General features: G+C 41.4%; 1 protein-coding gene across 4 annotated transcripts; it reads right to left on the bottom strand.

Annotated features, from left to right (window-relative positions):
• Window positions 1-503: 503 nt before the first annotated feature.
• ZNF605 (zinc finger protein 605) lies at window positions 504-20,518 on the bottom strand. Of its 4 annotated transcripts, none has more exons than XR_010318534.1 (4): window positions 17,698-20,518; window positions 14,258-14,725; window positions 13,646-13,766; window positions 504-4,403 (listed from the first exon to the last, which is right to left on the bottom strand). XR_010318534.1 is itself a non-coding variant. In XM_064271971.1 (4 exons), the coding sequence occupies exons 1-4, from the start codon at window positions 17,710-17,712 to the stop codon at window positions 6,660-6,662; spliced, it is 2,025 nt and encodes a 674-aa protein (XP_064128041.1). In that variant the 5' UTR covers window positions 17,713-20,492; the 3' UTR covers window positions 4,471-6,659. The 4 variants fall into 4 exon arrangements, 2 of the variants coding, with proteins under 2 accessions (XP_064128041.1, XP_003421318.4); XM_064271971.1 differs by lacking the exons at window positions 504-4,403; window positions 14,258-14,725 and adding exons at window positions 4,471-8,452; window positions 12,104-12,199 and having other exon boundaries at window positions 17,698-20,492; XR_010318535.1 differs by lacking the exons at window positions 14,258-14,725; window positions 17,698-20,518 and adding an exon at window positions 12,104-12,199 and having other exon boundaries at window positions 509-4,403; window positions 13,646-13,662.
• Between the last annotated feature and the right edge of the window lie 633 nt (window positions 20,519-21,151).

Raw genomic sequence — 21,151 nt, 5'->3', positions numbered from 1 at the left:
GTATGGGAATGTTTAAGATTGTCTGAGACTCCAGAGACATGAAATCTAAACGCAGTACTTAATCCTCTTATGGGAGAGAGAAATGCTAAAAAGGAGGGGGCATTACTGAGTCAGTTGCAAAAAACTGGAATATGGACAATAGATTAAGTAATGGAATTGGATTATGGTTAAATTAGTTGATAACTGCACTGGGGTAGGGTAAGAGACTACCCTTTCTCTGAGGAAATACGCACTCAGGTGTTTAGGGGTAAAGGGCAATGATGGATGCCATACTCTTACATCACACATATGTACATGGGCGGGATGGAGGGAGAGAAAACGTGCAGGAATAACGCACACGAGGTGAACTGTTTACAGTAGATGAATAAAGGCTGTTCTATGTATTATTCTTGCAACTTTTCCATAAGTTTTATTTTCAAATGAAATGTTTTTCCTAAAAACAAAAGAAAATTGATCAAAACATATGCATATCATTGAGACATATCAACATTGGGGACAAAAAGAATTATCAACTAAGTTCCCAGGGAGAAAATCAGGTCACATCAAAGGACCAGAAATGCTTCATGCCGGAAGCTAGAAGACAATATAACATCAAATTCAAAATTCTAAGAGAAATTGTCTACATAATTATATTGTGTCAGTACTGAATACTGCTCTAACCGTAGACTGTTTTTGGGAGCAGGAGGGGATGGGCAGAGTGTGCATGTGTGGAAGAAGTAAAAGAGCCAAATCCTCAACTCCCACGAGACAGATCCTCCAATGACACGCTCCAGATACATGGGCGAGAGAAGGGGGAAAGGGCAGTTTTCTCAGAACAAACTTCGTAAAGTAAGTTCTTTCTTAAACTATATGCATGTATATATTTGATAAAAACAAGTGACAATTCTTCTCTTGTTCTCAATTTAAAAAGGATTAGGTCTCACCATTATCGTGTGGGAGGAGTACCAAAGACCACCAACACCACCAGTAACTCCTGCCGAAACATGAGGTGCTTTTCTCTTGGTGTTTTAGGGGTATCTGGGTTATAAAATGTTGGGAACTGACGAAAATTCATATTTAGATCGGGATGCCTAGTTAGAATGCAAGCCAGCATTTATTTGTAAATTGTTTGCAATGACTACACTCACACATATTAATTCATTCAATAGTTTACTCAGTAAACATATAGGTACAGAGTTTTTTTTTAAACAGCACAGAAGGAAGCATCAGCAGGTCTGAGCTAGCACAGCTCTCCCTGCCTGCCCTGATCTCAGGAAGATGCAGTGGTCAGTGAGGACAATGGCAGCCACACACAGGTGCTCCTCCCCTAGAATGGACAGCATTCCAGTCTTCTTCAGGCAGCTAGTTACCTTCTCCTCGGATGTGAAACACAGCATCATTACGATCTGACAGCGTTTTACACTCACAGCATACACAGGAGAATACATCCTAGGTAGCTTGTTTATGTCCCCAGGGAGCTGCCGTGAAAGCTTCATGGTTTGGGGATAAAGCTGTGCTGCATTTGGGTGGCTGTAGTGGAAGTCGTCCCTGGCTTGAATGATCTCCTCACATGGTTATTCTCTGAGAAGCACTTAAAAGTTCATCAGCTCCCCACCATTTTTTATAAATCTGAGCTTGATTTGTTTTTCACAAGTATTTTTAATGACAGAAATGCTTTCAATGAGAACCTCAAATTATAAACGTCCCTTCACTTGTATTTCTCTTCCTTTCATCTTCACGGTAAAGGCTTCTATGGCAACACTCTCTTTGTTGGGCACCTTTAATGACTTAGGGATTATTACATAAATTTCGTGTTCTCTGGTTTATTTAATCGTAGCTTTCTGAAAGTAACAGTCTCCATGGCAAGATGTCAAATCTACCTGGATACGATGAGTAATAATTGTGTTCTAAGTTGCAAAGATCCCAAGAGAAAATGAAAAACTATTAGATAGTATCACCAAATTCATAGGTTTGGCCTCAAAACAAATCCACTGCTTATTAAGGTACGTGCATTGTTGTGGTACTGGGGTGTGTGAGAAAGATGACTCAGAGGGAAACTGTAAGGTGGAGAATGTATGTTAGATAAAACAAAGCCCAAAACCAAACCTGTTGCTGCCAAGTTGATTCTGAGTCATAGTGATCCTATAGGACAGAGTAGAACTGCCCCGTAGGGTTTCCAAGGCTGTAATCTTTATGAAAGCAGATTGCCACATCTTTCTTCTTCAGAGCAGCTAGTGGGTTTGAACCACTGACCTTTTGTTTAGTAGCTTATGGCTTAATCACTGTGCCATCAGGACTCCTCCACTTCAGACAATAGCTTAGTTGAATTTCGTTCTTTTGAGCTGGCCGTGAGACGTTACATTGGCTGTTCCCAAGTTGCAGACAGGCATCATGAGGTAAATAAGTTTTTCTACAATAATGAGAGTGAGTGAGTGCCTCATCGTGTCTTCACTGTGTGGCAAATAAAAGGAGCCGGGGGGAGTCCTGATGGTGGAAACCATTTCGCTGTCATATATACATCATATAGCACTATTACAAAGAAATGATTACAGGTGATGGTCACAGTGTTGTATTCCAATTATGCCCAAGTCTCCAAAGATTTATTAGTTAGCTAATGCCTTAAAGGCAGGCCAGAGAGTTCCACAACTTTGTTAACACAGAGTACAATGTAAATGGTGCCTCTCGGAGCTGTACAATGAGGAAAACCTGTATAAAGAGCCTATTTCAAAATGAAAGTTGAAATGCAAACTCAACCAGGAGAGGAAAACTGCCGGGTAGCTACATGGTAATTATTTCCTTTCAGATGAGGTTTGTATGCCAATAGGAGAGAGTGAGTAGTCAAGAAAGGATATGCAGGAGTGAAGTTCTTAGGGTGATATTTGGTAAATGATGGGCCTCTTTGGTATGCTTTATGAGATTAAAAGTGAGGGGACTATGGTGTATCCTTGAAGAGCTGACTTTCTTTTTGTACAGTCTTTGTGAGGGACCTGCTGGGAAAGACCGTGTGGAGGATCTGAAGAGGCTCTCTACAGTAATTCCGACCAAAATGGAAATGTTACCATATTGGAAAATCTTGTTCATGGGTTACAGATTACATGGATTATACGTAACAAAAAACAGCAGGATATGCGCTGAGGATATTTTCATTGTATAGCACAGCTTTTTAAAATTAGAGTACTGAGAAATATGGTACATCATGTCTTTCTTCACTTAGTACCTGTTGTTTCTTGTCGGTAGATATTTAACAGAAATAACCGTGCTTTTATAAGTTGTTTGGCCAACTCAGAGGTAGCATATAAGCCTTCAAAAACCTTCTGGTTCCTATTATTGACAAGGAGTTGAGTAATAATGGCAAGCCTATTTACATATGTAGCAGATGGTAATAATTTCCAGACCATTTACATATACAGCAAAAAAGGGCACAGAGAACTATGTAATCAGTTGTAACTTTACCTGCACTGTTAAAATACAAAGAGAAAACACTAATGTTCAGTGTGGGAAGTCTTGGTAGATGTCAGTCTAGGCTCTGTGAGGTACCCGTTAACAGTACCATGCTCACAATTGTCTTAAATGTTCATCGTTTAAAACATGGCACAGGAAATAAATGGCACAAAGAGTTAACTCAAGAAAATTTAATGAAGGGACTATTTCAAGAAATGTGTTCAGAATTAAGGAAACCAACAAGGGATGGTCAAACAACCAGAAGCAATTATCACCCTTAAGTATAGAGAGCAAGGAAAGGGAATGCTGTTGACTGAAAGATGGTGAGATCTAGAACCATATGAGAGGGGCTGTCCAAGGGGAGCTGTAGCCACAGAGGAACACAGACACTGCCTAAACCACTGTCTGCGAGGGAAGGGTCATAAATACCCCAGCCTCTCTCTCTCTCACCCTCTGATCTTTTACTGCTACCTCCCATTGTTCAAACCTAAGCAGAAACCCGGTGAAGCAGCCTCTAGAGGACAGCCTTTGAGGGGGCACAGCAGAGAAGAGGGGAACAGGTCTGGGGAAGGAAAGCATAGTCAGCACATACAAAGACCCATAATACATTAAATTCTCTTGTGTAGTTGCTACAAACACAAGTCAACCTGAGCTGTGAGGAAACAGGTTTCTGATTCAGAGGAGGCAGTCTATTCAAAGTATTTTGAAAGCGTCATACTTAGGTGCTATTGTCATACATTTTACTTCTAAATAGATCATAAACCCCAAATATATTTTTATTACTTTTGCTTCAAGCAGTCAGCTACCTTCCTAAAAGATTTTGAAATGAGAAAAAGAACTTTTTTATATTTACCTATATAGTCACCGTTTTGTGTAGAATCCAGATTTCCATGTGGTATTACCTTCCTGCTGCCCAAAGAACTTCCTTTAATATTTCCTGCAGGCAGGTCTGCAGGTGATGAATTACGTTGGTTGTTGTTTGTCTGAAAGAGTCATTTCAATTAAAAAAAATGTTTTTGCTGGTTATAGGATTAGGGCTGCGGGCCTTCCCCCCGCCCCTTTTTTTTCTTTCTTTCAGTAATTTAAAGATGTTTACTCCAATGTCTTCTAGTTTGAAAACTTTCTGACAAGAAGTGTTCTTAGTTTTTTGTTCTTCTATATGTATTGTGTCTTATTTTTTTTTTTTTTCTTCCCTAGGCACTTAAAATTTTTTCTCTTTATCACTGGTTTTCAGAAAATGTGCCTTAGTGTGGTTTTGTTTCTTCTGCTTGGGGTTCTTTAAGCACACTGAATCAGTAGGGTTATAGTTTTCATCACATTTGGGATTTTTCAGTCATTATTTATTTAAATATTTTTCTGCTCCTTTCTCTCTCAGTACCTACCAGGACTACCAATTATATGTGTATTATATCACTCATTCTCTGTTCTTTCTTTTTTCCAGTCTTTTTTCCATCTGCACATCACACGGATAGTTTCTGTTCTTACTGTTCAAATTCACTGGTCTTTTCTTTTACCATGTCTCATCCGTTCTTAATTCACTATATATATATGTAAAAAAAAATATGTAGATATATATAATTTCAGATATTGTTGCTTTCATCTCTAAAAGTTCCACCTGGACCCCTTCTTTTATCTTCTACCTCAGGTTTCATCATGTTCATGTTTTCCTCCACTTTACATTGATAATAGATGTTTTAACATCCTTTTCTAATAACTCCATCACTACCGTCTTTTCTGGGTCTGTTTCTACTGATCTGTTTTGCTCCTGCTTCTCTGTATGCCAAATAAGTTTTATTGGATGCCAGACACTGTGAATTGTACCTTGTTGGTGCTATGATTTGTTGTATTCCTTTACAGTGTTGGATTTTGCACTAGTGTATAGTTGTTACTTGGAACCAATTAGATCCTTTACAGGCTTGATTAAGCTTTGTTAGGGTGGGTCCAGAGCAACCTTTAATATAGGGATAGTTTAGCCTCACTACTAAAACAATACCATTCTGAGAATTCTACCTCATGCCTCATACATTGTAAGTTCTTTCTACTCTGGCTGGTGGGAACAGGAACTATTTCCAGCCCTGTGTGGGGCCCCGGAATTGTTCAGACTATGCTTTCTAGTGGTTCTTTTCCTGGTTTCAGGAAGTCTCCTTTCATGCATGTGCAAATAAAAGGGGACCCTTTTGCAGATTTCTGGAACTTGCTCTCTCTCTGGGAAGTTCCCCCCCTCTTTAGCACTGTTTGCTGCAAATTCTAGACTCTTTGCACTAATCGTGTTTTCTGAAATTAGCAAGACTGTTCCCCTCCTGAACTGCCACCTAAAAACTGCCACCAGGCAGTTAGCTAGGCAGTTGTAGGGCCCACCTCACCTTATTTCCCTTCTCCCAGGGATCAAAGACCTGTGCTTGTCATATATTTGAGTACATACTTTGTATGTACTGTATAGTTTCTAGCTATTCAAGGCAGGAGAGTAAATCTGGTGCTTATCAGTCTTTTTTGGCTGACAGATGTCTTCACATTTAGTAAACAGTTACTATTTAGAGTTGTCAATTTTTGTAATAATTTACATATAGTGAACACAATATCCTTGTAGAATTATTTTAATGGGATCATGCTTATCGAATTGTTCAAATTATTAGGGCTACTCCTCGTATGAAATCTCTAATATACAATATTCAGCATTTCCTGAAGTGGTTAGGCACTTGGCTGCAAACCAAAAGGTCGGTGACTTGAACTCACCAGCTGCTCTACCAGAGAAAGATGTAGCAGTCTACAGCCTTGGCAACCCAATGGGCAGTTCTACTCTATCCTATAGGGTCCCTACGAGTTGGAATTGACTCAGCTGGTGTATGATGAATTGTCATTTCTTAATGAAATCTTCTGCTCACTTGTTAAAACAATAGTTTTTCTCCTGTTTAGGTCCTCAGTTGTTTAACAAGCTGAGAACTTCTGACTGAAAGCTTTTGTACCATCACAATATTGATAAGACTTTCACTTTGATGAGTTACCTTATGTGTAATTAGCTATGAATTCTGGGAGAAGGATTTTCTACATTCTCTACTTTTTACGAATTCTGTCCTTTATGAATTCTGTTTAATGAGACTCAACTTCCCATGAAAGCCTTTTCAACAATAACTGCGTTGATAAGGTTTTCGCTTCTGTAGTAAGAAACACTTTCCTGGGGAGTGTTAGAGGCTATGACATCTGAGAACAGGCTTTCCACATTCATTGCCCTCATATGGTTTCTACATTATATGATTTTTCTGATGTATCGTTAGCTGTGACTTCCTGTTTAAGGTGGTCCCACATTCATTGCATCCATAGTATTTTTCTCCTGTATGAATTCTCTGATGCCTCATGAGGTGTGACTTTCTAGTGAAAGACTTTGCACATTCATCACATTCATAGGGTCTCTCTCCTGTATGAATTCTCTGATGTATAGTGAGCTGTGCCTTCTCAAAAAAAGCTTTTCCACAATCACTGCATCCATAGGTTTTCTCTCCTGTGTGATTTCTCTGATGTTTAATAAGCTGCACTTTTTGAACAAATGCTTTCCCACATTCACTGCATTCATAAGGTTTCTCCCCCGTATGAATTCTCTGATGCCGAATGAGCTGTGGCTTCCAGGCAAAAGCCTTCCTACATTCGCCACATTCAAAGGGTTTTTCCCCTGTGTGGGTTCTTTGATGATGAATGAGACTTGACTTCTCACTGAAGGTTTTCCGGCATTCACCACATTCATAGGGTTTTTCCCCTGTGTGTGTCCTCTGATGTGATACCAGGCTTGACTTCTGAGTGAAGGCTTTCCCACATTCACTACATTCATAAGGTTTTTCTCCAGTATGTGTTCTCTGATGTGTTTGGAGCTGTGACTTCCCAAAGAAGGTTTTTCCACATTCAACACATCCATAGGGTTTCTCTCCTAAATGGATTTTTTGATGTCTAATTAGCTCTGACTTCTTAAAGAAGGCCTCTTCACAATTACTACATTGATAGTTTTTCTCTCCTGTATGAGTTATCTGGTGTTTAATAAGCTGTGGCTTTCTGATGAAGGCTTCCCCACATTCATTGCATTCATAGGGTTTCTCTCCTGTGTGAATCCTCTGATGTCTAATGAGGAGTGAATTCCTGCTGAAGGCTTTCTTACACTCACTACATGCATAGGGTTTCTTCCCTGTGTGTGTCCTCTGATGAGTAATAAGCTGTGACTTCCAAAAGAAGGCTTTCCCACATTCATTGCATTTATAGGGTTTCTCTCCTGTATGAGTTCTCTGATGTGTAATAAGCTTTATTTTCTGGGAGAAAGCTTTCCCACAGTCACTGCATCCATAGGGTTTCTCTATTGTATGGGTTATCTGATGTCTTTTAAGCTGTGACTTCCTGCTGAAGGCTTTTCCACATTCACTGCATCCATAGGGTTTCTCTCCTGTATGAGTTCTCTGATGTAACATGAGCAAGGACTTTCTACTGAAAGCTTTTTGACATTCACCACACCCATATGGTTTTTCTCCTGAATGAGTCCTTTGATGTATAGTGAGCAACGACTTCTGTGAGAAGGCTTTCCCACATTCACTGCATTGGTAGGGCTTCTCTCCTGTGTGTGTTCTCTGATGTATAATAAGCTGTGACCTCTTATTAAAAACTTTGCCACATTCCATGCATAAGTACACTCCTCTGTGTATTACATGGTTTGTGATAAGCCATGACTCTTTACTGTTGGCTTGTCTGCATTTATTGCAATCACAGTATTTTATTCCATCATGAGTTCTCTCAGATTTGATATGGAATAATAACTTCTTATTGAAATCATCAAGTTGCATTCTTCCACAGTGACTTTTTGGAATAATTAAATCGAAAGGATGTTTTAAACTTTTTCCACCTGTGCCATATTTATGGGCTCTCACTCCTAAATGAGCAAAGTTTATGCTTGAATGAAATATTTTCCCCAAAACATCATATTCATGGCATCTCTCCATACTTTTAAGCTTGTCTTGATTATCCTGGTGCCTCATATTGTGATTATTATCTAGCCAGACTTCTAAAAAGGAAAAAATGAACCATACTGTGTAAATTTTCCAATGATTATGCTTATCGAAAAAAAAATTTCGAAATGGAGTCTAGTATATCAGTTTAAAACATTCCTTAAATACAGTGTCTACTTTTTGGTCACTGAAGCATTTAACAGAAATGAAAACATTTTTAAATGATAAATGTTTATAAACTTGTAAAATAAGAGATGAAATATACTCAACAAACAGTGAATGTGAGATTAAGGAGTCTGGAGCAATTTCTGATTGAGTACTGGGGTGGTTAATTTACTTCTTGTACAAAAATATACTGATGATCTATTATGGTTCAGAACTGTTAGCAGCAGAAGATACGGGAGGAAAACAGGAAGTACCCTACCATCACAGGGCTTACAGTACAGTAAAGAAGACTGAGAATAATAAGTAAACAAAAGAGCACAATTAGTATACACTGTAGAATGCTATAAAAGGAGAAATACTGGATATGATGCAGAGTAAATGTAGGACACCAACTTTAGACCTGAAAGATGAGAAACATTATTTTTCTGTATTAACTGTATATTTTAAAAACATTCAAGATCATCACCTGATTCATTGATATCATTTACTTCATCATCACTAGAGGTACTTTTTGGAATTATCCAAGAGTTCTCCAGAGCTCAGCATCATGACCCTTAGTTTTTTTGACAATCAACCATTTTTAATTGAACCAATAATCTATACAATGAAAACACATATATGCGTGTATATATATTAATTTTTTTTTTTTATCACTAGAAATAGCAAGTATCTATTTGCAAAATATTAGGACAGATTTTTTTTCACCCTATAAGCACAATTGTTTGTGATTTCCACAATGTTACTACTTATTGAATATTTTTAAGCGATCATTTAAAGGTTTGTTTACTTTATGATGGTATCCTTTATTAGCAATTTTGAGGTAATATTCCCAGGAAGTATTCTGCAACATGAAAGATTTGGTAAGGTCTTAAGTACAAGGCAACTACTTCTTTTATGATGGGTAAATTTTTTAGGGGGGAAAAAAAAGCCTCACCTAATCGTCAGACATAATCAGAATTTCAAAGGAAGAACCAACTAAAACTGCTAATATAGAGGAATAAAAGGACTCAGCATTTGGGACTTAAGTGAGTGAAGATGATAATGCTATTCATTGAGATGATAAAGAATATAGAAATAACAGGTTTGGAGATTAAAAGCAAGAGTAATATGTAGATATGTATAGCATGAGATCTGTTTAAGAGTTAAAAATTGTTTTATGAAATGTGAATAAAAAGAAAAATAATTTTAAATAAAATTAATATATTTATCAAAATAATAAATGATATCAAAGTACAATGGAGTAGTTCATTTACAGATTTAAAAGTTTAGATATTCAACTGTATCAAAAATCCTTGAAAAATAAAATGTTTTTAGGAAAACAGGTGAATCCCATTTTCCTGGTGTATCCTGCTGCCTTCATTTCACTCCACTTCTCCACACTGATATCCCTGCTTCCTGTCCAAAACTAGTCTCCATATATCAGCCAAAACTCCTCTCCTTAAAAACACTTGGAATAAATCCAGACTTCTTGTCATGGTTTATCACGGCCCGGTGTAACCGGGCGGTGTCTTTCAACCTCTTCAGCTTCATCTCTCATCACTCTCTACTCCTCAGCCACAATGGATTCCTTTCTGTTACTTTGGCCACAAAGACCTTTTCACCCTTAGGACCTCTGCATCTGCTGTTCCTTTTATCTGGAATTTCTAGCTCATTCAAGTCTAAACATCATTTGATGGTTTACTAACAAAAACCCTGCTTATTTCCTTCATATAACTTATCAAATAGGTAATTATTTTACTTTTCTCTCCTACTAGAATGTAAATTCCATGAGGACAGGGAACAGGTCTGTGCTTTTCAAAACGTACACACCCCACTGCATCGCACATAACAAGTCCTCATACATGTAGGATAGGCATTTTGACCTATTGGTGAACTTGTATAGTAGTACCTTTCTTTAACATTAGTCTTACTAATCAACTTTGAATTTTAACACAAATACTTCATGTTCAATTGAGTGTCTTATATGGTTTCATATTCTGAAATGAAATTCTAGGTTCCCATAAGGTATTTCATGGCTCTTATTTCCTCTCAGTCCTTTCACTGAACACAACTGCAGTGGTTCTCAATTAATGGGGGGGCATAAAAACTGTCTACACAGATTTACCAAACTACACATACCCAGACCTAATGAACCATATGGATGGTGCCTCCACATCTATAATTTCACATATTTCCAGAGTAAACTGATACAAGGTTTAGATGAAAACCTTTGTATTAAAGAAATATTTGATGAATAAGAGTCTGTCCTCATCTGGCTCCACAACAATCAATTAGCAAAATACTTAATATACAATGTAAATTCCATAGAGAGCAGAAAAGAATACGTTACTAGCCATCTCTCTGTGTGGGGAAAAAAAACCTTAGACTCTTATTAATGAATTCTGGATTGATTAAGGTCTGATCAGGCCTGAGTTCCCATCATACAAATGCTGAGCAGAAATTTCAGAAAAGACTGGGAGTCAAGGAATATTCACTGGAGGTGACAAAAGAACTCAAAATGAAGAAAAGGATAGTGTTAATGGGGAAAGCATACTATAATCAAAGGCCCAGATGGCAGAGAAAAATGTAGGAATGACATTAAGGAAGAACCTAGCTTAAACAGAGTTAACCATGACTTTGGGTATAGAAAAAGAACTAGGTAGGTAAGATGTTGCCATACTATGAGGTTCTTTAACATAAAACGAGTTTAAATATCACATAGCAGGTCATGGAGGACTTCAGCCTGTCAGACTATTGGACAGAATGCATGAGAAGACTTAGAGAAGCTAAGCATCAGATGCCCCAGAAAGATGCACTAGAAGCCCCCAGTCTGCGTAGCAGTAGGGGAGAGGCAGAATCTCCTTCCCCTGTTTAAGTGTTAGATGTTTATTCTATATCCATGGAGTCACCTTTTGTTTCCTCTATGAGTTAAGATAGAAATCTGACAAAGTTTGAGGAAGGAAAAAAAAATTACTAAAGGCAACTAGAAGGGAATCAGGGACAACTAAAATGAGGAAAAATTGAGGAATTCTTGAAGAAGAGAATACTGGATTGGAGGGCAGGGGAGAAAAAGGAAAAAGAGACAGAGAAGCTAGGGAGAAGAACCCTATCCCAGAAAGTAAGGTCCTAAATAGCCAGCCATCAATCCATTCCACTGTGTGGTTGGAGAAGGCACATCTCATTGTAAATCCACACAGAGAAGGCAAGTCCTAATGTGGGGACCAGACATACAGTGTATTAATTTAAAACCATGAAGAACTCATGTCCCCAAATTTAGAAACTTTATATACAGTTTTGCAAACAACCTTTCAAAAGTGCCAACCTGTCATCCAAAAAACTGAGATTTAGCTTTCATTGCATCCCATACAGAGCCCTGGTGGTGCAGTGATTAAGAACTTGGCTGCTAACCAAAAGGTTGGCAGTTCGAATCCACCAGCTGCTCCCTGGAAACCCCATGGGGCAGTTCTACTCTGTCCTATAGGGTCATTAAGAGTCAGAACCGATTTGACAGCAATGGTTTTTTTTTTTTTTTTTGCATCCCATACAGCCTGGTTCTTTCTCACCTGAAAAGTTTTGACTTATCATTTCTTCGTGTACTATCCATGGTTCCTCTCCTTGTTCCATCTTGAAAATTGCATTTGGTTTGATAATTTGATACCCTGTTAATTGGAAATACAGAGGACCTGAACCCAACTGTTTCAGTTGAAGGACTCTTGAATATGAAAAGTGTTTTACTAAAAAAACTCCAAGATAATAGCAAAAGATGGAAACAACCTAGGTGCTTATCAATGGATGAATGGATAAACAAATTATGGTATATTCGCACAATGAATACTATGCAATGATAAAGAACAATGGTGAATCCGGGAAATATGACATGGATTAATCTGGAAGGCATTGTGCTGAGTGAAATTAGTCAGTTCCAAGAGGACAAATATTGTACGAGACCACTATCATAAGAACTCAAGAAAAGGTTTAAACACAGAAGAAAACATTCTTTGATGGTTACTAGGGTGGGGAGGGAGGGAGAGGAGAATTCACTAACTAGATAGTAGACAAGAATTATCTTAGGTAAAGGGAAGGACAACACACAATATGGGGGAAGTCAGCACAACCGGACTACACCAAAAGCTAAGAAGTTTCCTGAACACAACCAAATGCTTCGAGGGACAGAGCAGCGGGGGCGGGGGTCTGGAGACCATGGTTTTTGGGGTACATCTAGGTCAACTGGCATAACAAAGTTTATAAAGAAAATGTTCTGCATCCCACTTTGGTTAAGTGGCATCTGCGGTCTTAAAAGCTAGCAAGCAGCCATCTAATATGCATCAACTGGTCCCAACTCACCTGGAGCAAAGGAGAATGAAGAATACCAAAGACACAAGGAAAATATGAGCCCAAGGAACAGAAAGGGCCACATAAATGACAGACTTCATCAGCCTGAGACCAGAACTAGATGGTGCCTGGCTACCACCAACGATCACTCTGATAAGGAACACAACAGACAGTCCCTGACAGGGCAGGAGAAAAATGAGGTGCAGAACTCAAATTCTAGTAAAAAGACCAGACTTAATGATCTGATTGAGACTAGAGGAACCCCAGAAGACATGGCCTCCAGACTCTCTGTTAACCCAGAACTAAAACCATTCCTGAAGCCAACTCTTCAGACAAAAGATTAGACTGGACTATAAGACAAAATGATACTCGTGAAAAGTGTGCTTCTTTGTTGAAGTACATACATAAGACTAAATGGGCAGCTCCTGTCCAGAGGCGAGATGAGAAGCCAGAAGGGGACAGGAACTGGTTGAATGGACATGGGAAATCCGGGGTGGGAAGGGGAAGTGTGCTGTCACATTATAGGGATAGCAACTAGGGTGACATAACAAAGTGTGTATACATTTTTATATGAGAAACTAATATGAGCTATAAACTTTCACCTAAAGCACAATAAGAAAAAAAAAAATACTACTAGATAAAGCAAATGAATAAAAATCTTTCAGGTGAGTGCAGAAATTAAAGAATCTTTGATATCTGAAACTTAAATCCAAAATCACTTCAGAGGCCAGTTACTGGGTACATAATAAGTTACATACGGTGAGTGTTCTTACCCAAGAAAACTATATTGCTGTAGTTCTCCAGCATCACATCTCTGTATAAGTTCTTTTGAGAAGGATTAAGCAGCTGCCATTCCTCCAATGTGAAATCCACAGCCACATCCTCAAATGATACCTGCAAAGCACAATCCCTGTTAGATCCATAGTGATTATCATTAGATCTTGTAGAAGACAGGCTTTCTTTCTGTTTGTGGTGGGTAGCCTGTAAGATGCCCCAATGATCTCTGACTCCTATCATCATGCTTTTGTGCAGTCCTTCCCACCTGAGTGTCAGCAGGACTACTAACTTGCTTTGAATGACTACAATAGGGCAGAAGTAATGGGCTGTCACTTCCAGGATCAGGTTATAAAAAGGCTGTGGTTCTGTCTTGGGCATGTTCTCTGGGGGAAGCCAGCCACCGTGTTGTTAGGCACTCCTGTGAAGAGGCACAGTAGCCAGGAATGGAGGCCTGCTAACACCCACATACATAAGCATGGAAGGGGAATCTTGAGGCCTGCCGACAGTTGTGTGAGTGAGGGGATCACCTCCTCATTGTGCCTCGAGAGGACTCAGCCCTGTCCAACATGTTGATTACAGCTTCGTAAGAGAGCCTGAACCAGAAACACCTGGGTAATCTGCTGCCGGAGTCCTAACACACAGAAATGATGAGATGTTTGTTGTTTTCAGCTTCTCAGGTCTGTGATAATTTGTTACACGGTGTCTTAGTTATCTTGTGCTGCTGTAACAGAAATACCACAAGTGGTGGCTTTAACGAACAAAAATTTATTTTCTCAAAGTTTAGGAGGCTAGATGTCCAAATTCAGGGCACCAGCTCTAGGGGAAGGCTTTCTCTCTCTGTCAGCTCTGGGGGAAGTTCCTTGTCTCTTCAGCTTCTATTTCCTGGTTCCTTGGAGATCTCCACGTGGCTTGGCATCAATCTTTTTCTATGTCTGCTTCTCTCACTTGCTAGTTCAATCTCTTTCGTATCTCAAAAGTCAATGACTCAAGATATACCCCACATTTGGAGAGTGGCATCTGGGGTCTTAAATGGCAGCAAGCGGCCATCTAAGATGCATCAATTGGTCTCAACCCACCTGGAGCAAAAGAGAATGAAGAACACCAAAGACGCAAGGTAATTATGAGCCCAAGAGACAGAAAAGGCCACATAAACCAGAGACTACATCAGCCTGAGACCAGAAGAACTAGATGGTGCCCAGCTACAACCGATGACTGGCCTGACAGGGAACACAACAGAGAACCCCTGAGGGAGCAAGGGAGCAGTGGGATGCAGACCCCAAATTCTTGTAAAAAGACCAGACTTAATGGTCTGACTGAGACTAGAAGGACCCCAGAGGTCATGGTCCCCAGACATTCTGTTAGCCCAAGACAGGAACCATTCCCAAAGGCAACTCTTCAGACAGGGATTGGACTGGACTATGGGATAGAAAATGATACTGGTGAAGAGTGAGCTCCTTGGATCAAGTAGATACATGAAACTATGTAGGCTGCTCCTGTCTGGAGGGGAGATGAGAGAGCAGAAGGGGGCAGAAGCTGGCCAGATGGACATGAAAGGAGTGTGATGTCTCATTAGAGGGAGAGCAACTAGGAGTATATAGCAAGGTGTATATAAGTGTTTGTATGAGAGACTGACTTGGTTTGTAAACTTTCACTTAAAGCACAATAAAAAAAAAAAAAGAAAAGATATACCCTACACTAATCCTGTCCATTAACAAAACAAAGACAAGCCATTCCCAAATGGGAATAACCATAGGCATAGAGGCTAGGATTTACAACACCTATTTCTGGAGGACACAATTCAATCCATAACACACACTCATCTGGAATTATACTTTGAGGGATAAACTAAATTGCTATTAAAATATTTATCATTGTGAATTCATCCCCGCACCAATCCATTGAGTAAGAAATTGGAATAGGTTGTCTTTGGAACAATTCTTTGCTGAGCAGGACTGCCCCAGGCACTGTATGCAGACCTGGCCTCTACCCACTAACAGACAGCAGGTACGTAGGCACATCCACATACTGAAAACACTCTCCTCCCTCAGTGGGGCGCTTCTGCTCCCCAACAGGAACTGTCTAGTTCTTTTAGATATCTTCTAGAACACATATGGTAAGCAGTTAGGGTCCCAGGAACTGTAATAGGTGCTAGAAATACAAAGATGAGCAGAAAAAATTCATACTTTCAAATACTTCTTAGTCTTTTCAGGCCAACAGTCTACCCGTGCAAAGGCAGTAAGGTTTCAGAGTGGCTATTAGAGAAGAATATACAGAGTTAGAGAAGAATATACAGAGTACACGGACAAAAGAGGCATAAAAGCAGTGATTTGTGGACATTAAAAGAAAAAAAACACCAAACCCGTTGCCATCAAGTTGATTCCGACTCATAGTGACTCTATAGGACAGAGTAGAACTGCCCTGTAGGATTTTCAAGGAGTGGCTGTTGGATTCCAATTGGCGACCTTTTGGTTAGCGGTCAAATTCTTATCCACTGCACCACCAGGCCTCCTTGTGGACATTAATTTAGGCAATAAGAAGAGGGTAAAGCTTACAAAGGGTCTTAGGAAAGCACTAACGGGTTACACAGGGCTGTGGAGGAAAGGACATTCCAGAGGTAGTAGCATGAGCAAAAAAAAAAAAAAAAAAAAAAAAACCAACTGTTGCCGTCGAGTCCATTCCGACTCATAAAAAAACAAGCACAGTTCATCTGAGTGACTGTAAAGAGCTCAATAACATAACGCAGGGTGGGAGAGCATGGAAACAATCCCAGGCCCTTTTATAAAGTGGAAGCTGGAATCTAGAGAGGTAAGTGGAGCACTCTGGACGGCTTTCACCTGAACACAGGTAAATCTGAGCATTCTCCTCTCAACAGCTACAAAAGACACAGAAGAGAGGAAAGAGGTTTCTGGCAAGTCCAAGAATGGAACTCTAATAGGATATTTCCTGTCTTAGTTCTCTAGTGCTGCTACAACAGAAATGCACAGGTGGGGGCTTTAACAAACAAATTTGTTTTCTCACAGTTTAGGAGGCGAGAAATCTGAATTCAAGGCTTTTTCTGTTGGCTTTGGGGGAGGTCCTTGCTTCTTGGTTCTCTGGTGATCTTCATGTGGCGTGGCATCTGTCTTCCCCAACTCTGCTTGCTACTCCGTGCCTAATCTGCTCTTTTTATCTCAAAGGTGACTGGCTTAAAACACACCCTACACTGATATGGCCACTTATTTCCAAATGGGATTATAACCACAAGTATAGGAGTTAGGATTTATAACACTTACTTCCAAATGGGATTATAACCACAAGTATAGGGGTTAGGATTTGTAACACCCATTTTTTGGAAGACACAATTCAATCCATAACACTTCCCTTATAAAGCTGGAACCCCAAAGGGCAAATATATAAAACACTGAACTGCCTTCTACAAAAAATGTACCAAAATTCCAACTGATACAATCTTTATGGGTACCCCTGAAGACTTGGCAGTAATCAATTATACCAGATAACTTAGTTCTCTTCGAGGTTCCTGAAACTAGAATATAGCTCGACTGTATACCCAAGGCATGCTGTTGCATCCTGACAAACTGTGTAATGAGTTGTCCTTCAGAATTATCCCCTTAGCTTATTCTGAGGGCCTCTTTAAGAAAAAGTCCTAGGAAATATTCTATTGCATTTTTTATAGGGTTGCTATTTAGGACTTTGTCTGCTATAGCCTATATAAACAGCTATCAAAACAATGTGTAAGGAAATATCATTTCTCCTGAGTAAATGCTCCCCTTTTTCTTTTTGACAGAAGAAACCGTGTAGCTACTCCTGTTTCCCTTTGTGTCACTGCTGCTTAGAATATCTAAGAAAAGCTTGCAGCTTAACTCTAACAGTGAAGGACCTTGTATCTTAAACATCTGTGTTCCACATTTAAGACTTTAGTGTGGTCCTATTCCACTTTGTGCTTTTCCTGACAATCTTCTACGATTTTTTTTTTTCTCTAAATATGTTTGTTATAGTGATTCTGCTAAGCCTCCTCACATCCACTGCCAAGGGTCAGCCAATAACTCACCTGTGACTTGATCATTTTCTGCTGCTCCTGGGGTCCTTGCTGTGTGCTGTGACTTCTCCGTCCTGTCGTTCCGTGGAGAGCCTCTGTTCAAAGGTCTGTACGCTGAGAATGCATTCCTGGTCCTGAGGCCTCTTCTCTCTTAGCTCATGCAAACTGTCTTGTTCCTGAGTGCCATGGCCTGTGGACTCAGTGGAAATTTATTTTGGATGATGTAACTAATTTGGGGTCCTACATCTTGTCTTCGTCTTGTTGGTAACTCATATCTAAAGCCTCAGATCAAATGTCTGTAGACTGAAATAAGCGGTGGTGGGGAAGGAAATAGGATGGAATGTGAGCAACTGGTGGATCTCAATGGAGTGTGACCGGCATCTGGGCCAGGTCTACCCTATGCATCTCACTTAGCAACAGTGGGTCTCACCCATACACACGAGAATGAAACCACCCACCTCACTGGTTCCAGCAAACACCCGCACTGGGCAGCACCACCACACCAAACCGCTCTGCAAGGACATCAAGAAATTCTGGAAATACAATGATGGCTCACTCATTCTCCAGCAATATTTCCTAGGGACACTTAAATGAAATACATTATTTTCAAGGATGCTATGGAGTAAAGTTCAACTCACTTCTAGACAAGATGGTAAACAAAAAAGGGGTAAAGATCAAAATGAAAGTGGTGGATTAGCCTGGGGTGCTGGTTTCCTTCCCCCAAATCAGCCCTGGGGCAAAAGGAAAGCATAGATGGAGGAAGTAACAGTAATAAGAGGAAACAGAGACCCCAGGTGAGACTGCAGCTGTGGTGAAGCTAACTGCCTAAGCGTGGGTTTGGGGCTAAGCAGGGTTTGGCTGCAGCCTAGAACACTTGCAACCAGAGAGGCACCGAGAAGTCTAAGGAAAGCTTTTCTGTTGCTTCTTCCTCACCCCACCTTGGGACAAATACTGCCTGCCCTTCCCCTCAGAAATCTGCTACTTCTCCTGGGAAAGGGAGTGAGTGCCTATTTCTACTAACATCCAAAAGCAGTCACCAAGGCTTCCTCTTTCAGTATCCCGACATACACCTAACTCTCAATCACACCAAGTTTCACATACACTCACACACATGCACACACTCACACAAACATACACACATTCCCAAAGACTCATTTATTGGTCAAGGAAGCAGCTGCTGCTGAGTGCCTGTTATGCACTAGGCACTGTTCTGGGCACAGGGGTGGGACTTCCCTGTCCTCTAGGAAATACATTCAAGAGTGGGAAACAAAGTAAATAAAATAATTTCAAACTGTGAGAGTGCTCAGAAGAATAACGTGACAGAGTAATGTGTGGATGGAGTCCCTGGGTGGCACAAACAGCTAAGTGCTCAACTACTGGCCAAAAGGTTGGCAGTTTGAACCACCCAGCCCTGGTGGCACAGCGGTTAAGAGTTCGGCTGCCAACCAAAGGGTTGGCAATTCAAATCCACCAGGCATTCTTTGGAAACCCTGTGGGGCAGTCCTACTCTGTCTTACAGGATCGCTATGAGCCGGAATCGACTTGATGGCAGTGGGTTTAGAGGCACCTTTAGAGGCCTGGAGATCTACTTCTCAAAGATCAGTCTTGAAAACCCTGTGGGGCGGTTCTACTGTGCACATGTGGGGGCACCACGAGTCAGAGTTGACTCCACGCAACTAACAACCACCGCCGCCTCTGGAGGAAAAGTATTCCTTCAGTACAGGCACAGAAGGCCTCTCAGAGGAGGTAATGTTCAGCTGAGCTCAGAAAGATGAAGAGCCTACCTTCTAAACTCTGATCCTAAGACACCCCACTGACTCCCCCTAATGCCCCCATTTAATAATCTCCACAGATTGTCTATTCATTGACCGCAAATGTGCCCCAAACGCTGCATACCAAAGGACCCCACCCCCAGAACTCCAGTCACTCTCTCCTACAGACATCCACTCGCTCACCTTAACAGGTACCCAGTCGCTGCTCTCGCAAAACCCCCATTATTGACATTTCACTGTTTCTTATCACCACAAGCTGCGTAAAGTAGCCCCATCACTAAACCCCAAACAATCCCTTATCCCACAGGGCCTCCAAGCATTCACCCCACGTGACACCCCATTCTCTGATGCACCCCATGCTCACTCATCATCCACTGACACTCCCATATGGCTTTCTAATTGTCATTCTGAAAGGGCTTCCCACTGTCCACAAATACTGACATCTCAGGCACCCCCTGCAATGACTCCCAACAAAAGGCCTGCAATTACTATTCCACATCCTCGCAATCACCACCGCCAACAGACCTGCCGTTTATATAGAGACCCCCTTGCCCTGACCCACAGTTCCCCAAACTCTGATGCCTCAATTTCAAGCCCCCAAACGTGGCCTAGAAAGGATCCTTGACCACTCATTTCTGGCCATCTCAGTCACTCATACACACTGGCCTCCAGTTATTAACGCAAAGATATCCAATTCGTTGGTCACCAGAATCCTAGTTACTCATACAAACCCTCACCATGAGCTACACTCACCTCCAAGGCTCCTGATCCACGCACCTCACTCACCAAGGGCAGCCTGCATGCAGTGACTCCCTCACTCCCAATCTCTGCCCGCCCCACCTCCAACACTCGATTGCTAAACTCCACAAGGCTTCAAAACTGACCCCCAAAGGCCCCTTCCAATGATCCACCCTAGAAGTCCCCAATCAACCAATTCCCCACACTGGCCCCACAACCACTCAGGCCCTGCCAAGCCCCAAATTACTAATTTCTACAGACACTCAAATAACTGTCCTTCAGGTGTCCCCAGGTTAATCAGTCTCACAGCCACCTCCACAGCCCCCTCGTCACCCACTCCCACAGAACCCCACGGCCCGGCCCCGCCCACTCGCCCGCCGCCCCGCATCTCGCAGCCCCCGGTCCCGCTCACTCGGCTCCAGGTCACCCTACCAGGCCCGGAGACGGCGCGTGCACTACGAGGCAACTCTCGCGGGCATCCCTTGGACCAGGCCCTGGTGAGGGTCGGGGCGATCGCCGGGGTCACCGCGGGACTCGTGCGGACGCAGAAGTCACCGTCGGCCCCGCAGCGCCGAGGGGGACGCTGCCCGACCGCGGAAGTGTACGCGCAGAACTACATTTCCCAGGGTCCTGCGCGCCCTAATCGGCTTGCTTAGCAGCCTCGCTTGGTAGTTCAGCAAGATGTCCCAAGGTATTGAGAAGCACAATACAAGTGGAAAAGTTTACATACACGGAAAAGCATTTTCTACACCAGAACTGCATTCCTTTTGTTAAGGCGAGGAAAGGCACGTGAGAGGCGGTGGGGTAAGGTTTTTGTTTGTGTTTAGCTGCTAGGGGAGACTACGGTTAGTTCGTAGAGCATTCTGGGAATTATAGTTCCAGCACGGCCCGAGTTTGCGCAGGCGCATTTCCACCCCACAGCTTGCGGACCGAGCGGAGTGCCAGCGCGTTGCCAG

Source organism: Loxodonta africana, chromosome 19, assembly GCF_030014295.1.
Source record: "Loxodonta africana isolate mLoxAfr1 chromosome 19, mLoxAfr1.hap2, whole genome shotgun sequence".
Taxonomy (NCBI): Eukaryota; Metazoa; Chordata; class Mammalia; order Proboscidea; family Elephantidae; genus Loxodonta; species Loxodonta africana.
Note: the sequence above shows the minus strand (reverse complement) of the source record. Positions and strands in the feature narration are given on the sequence as shown.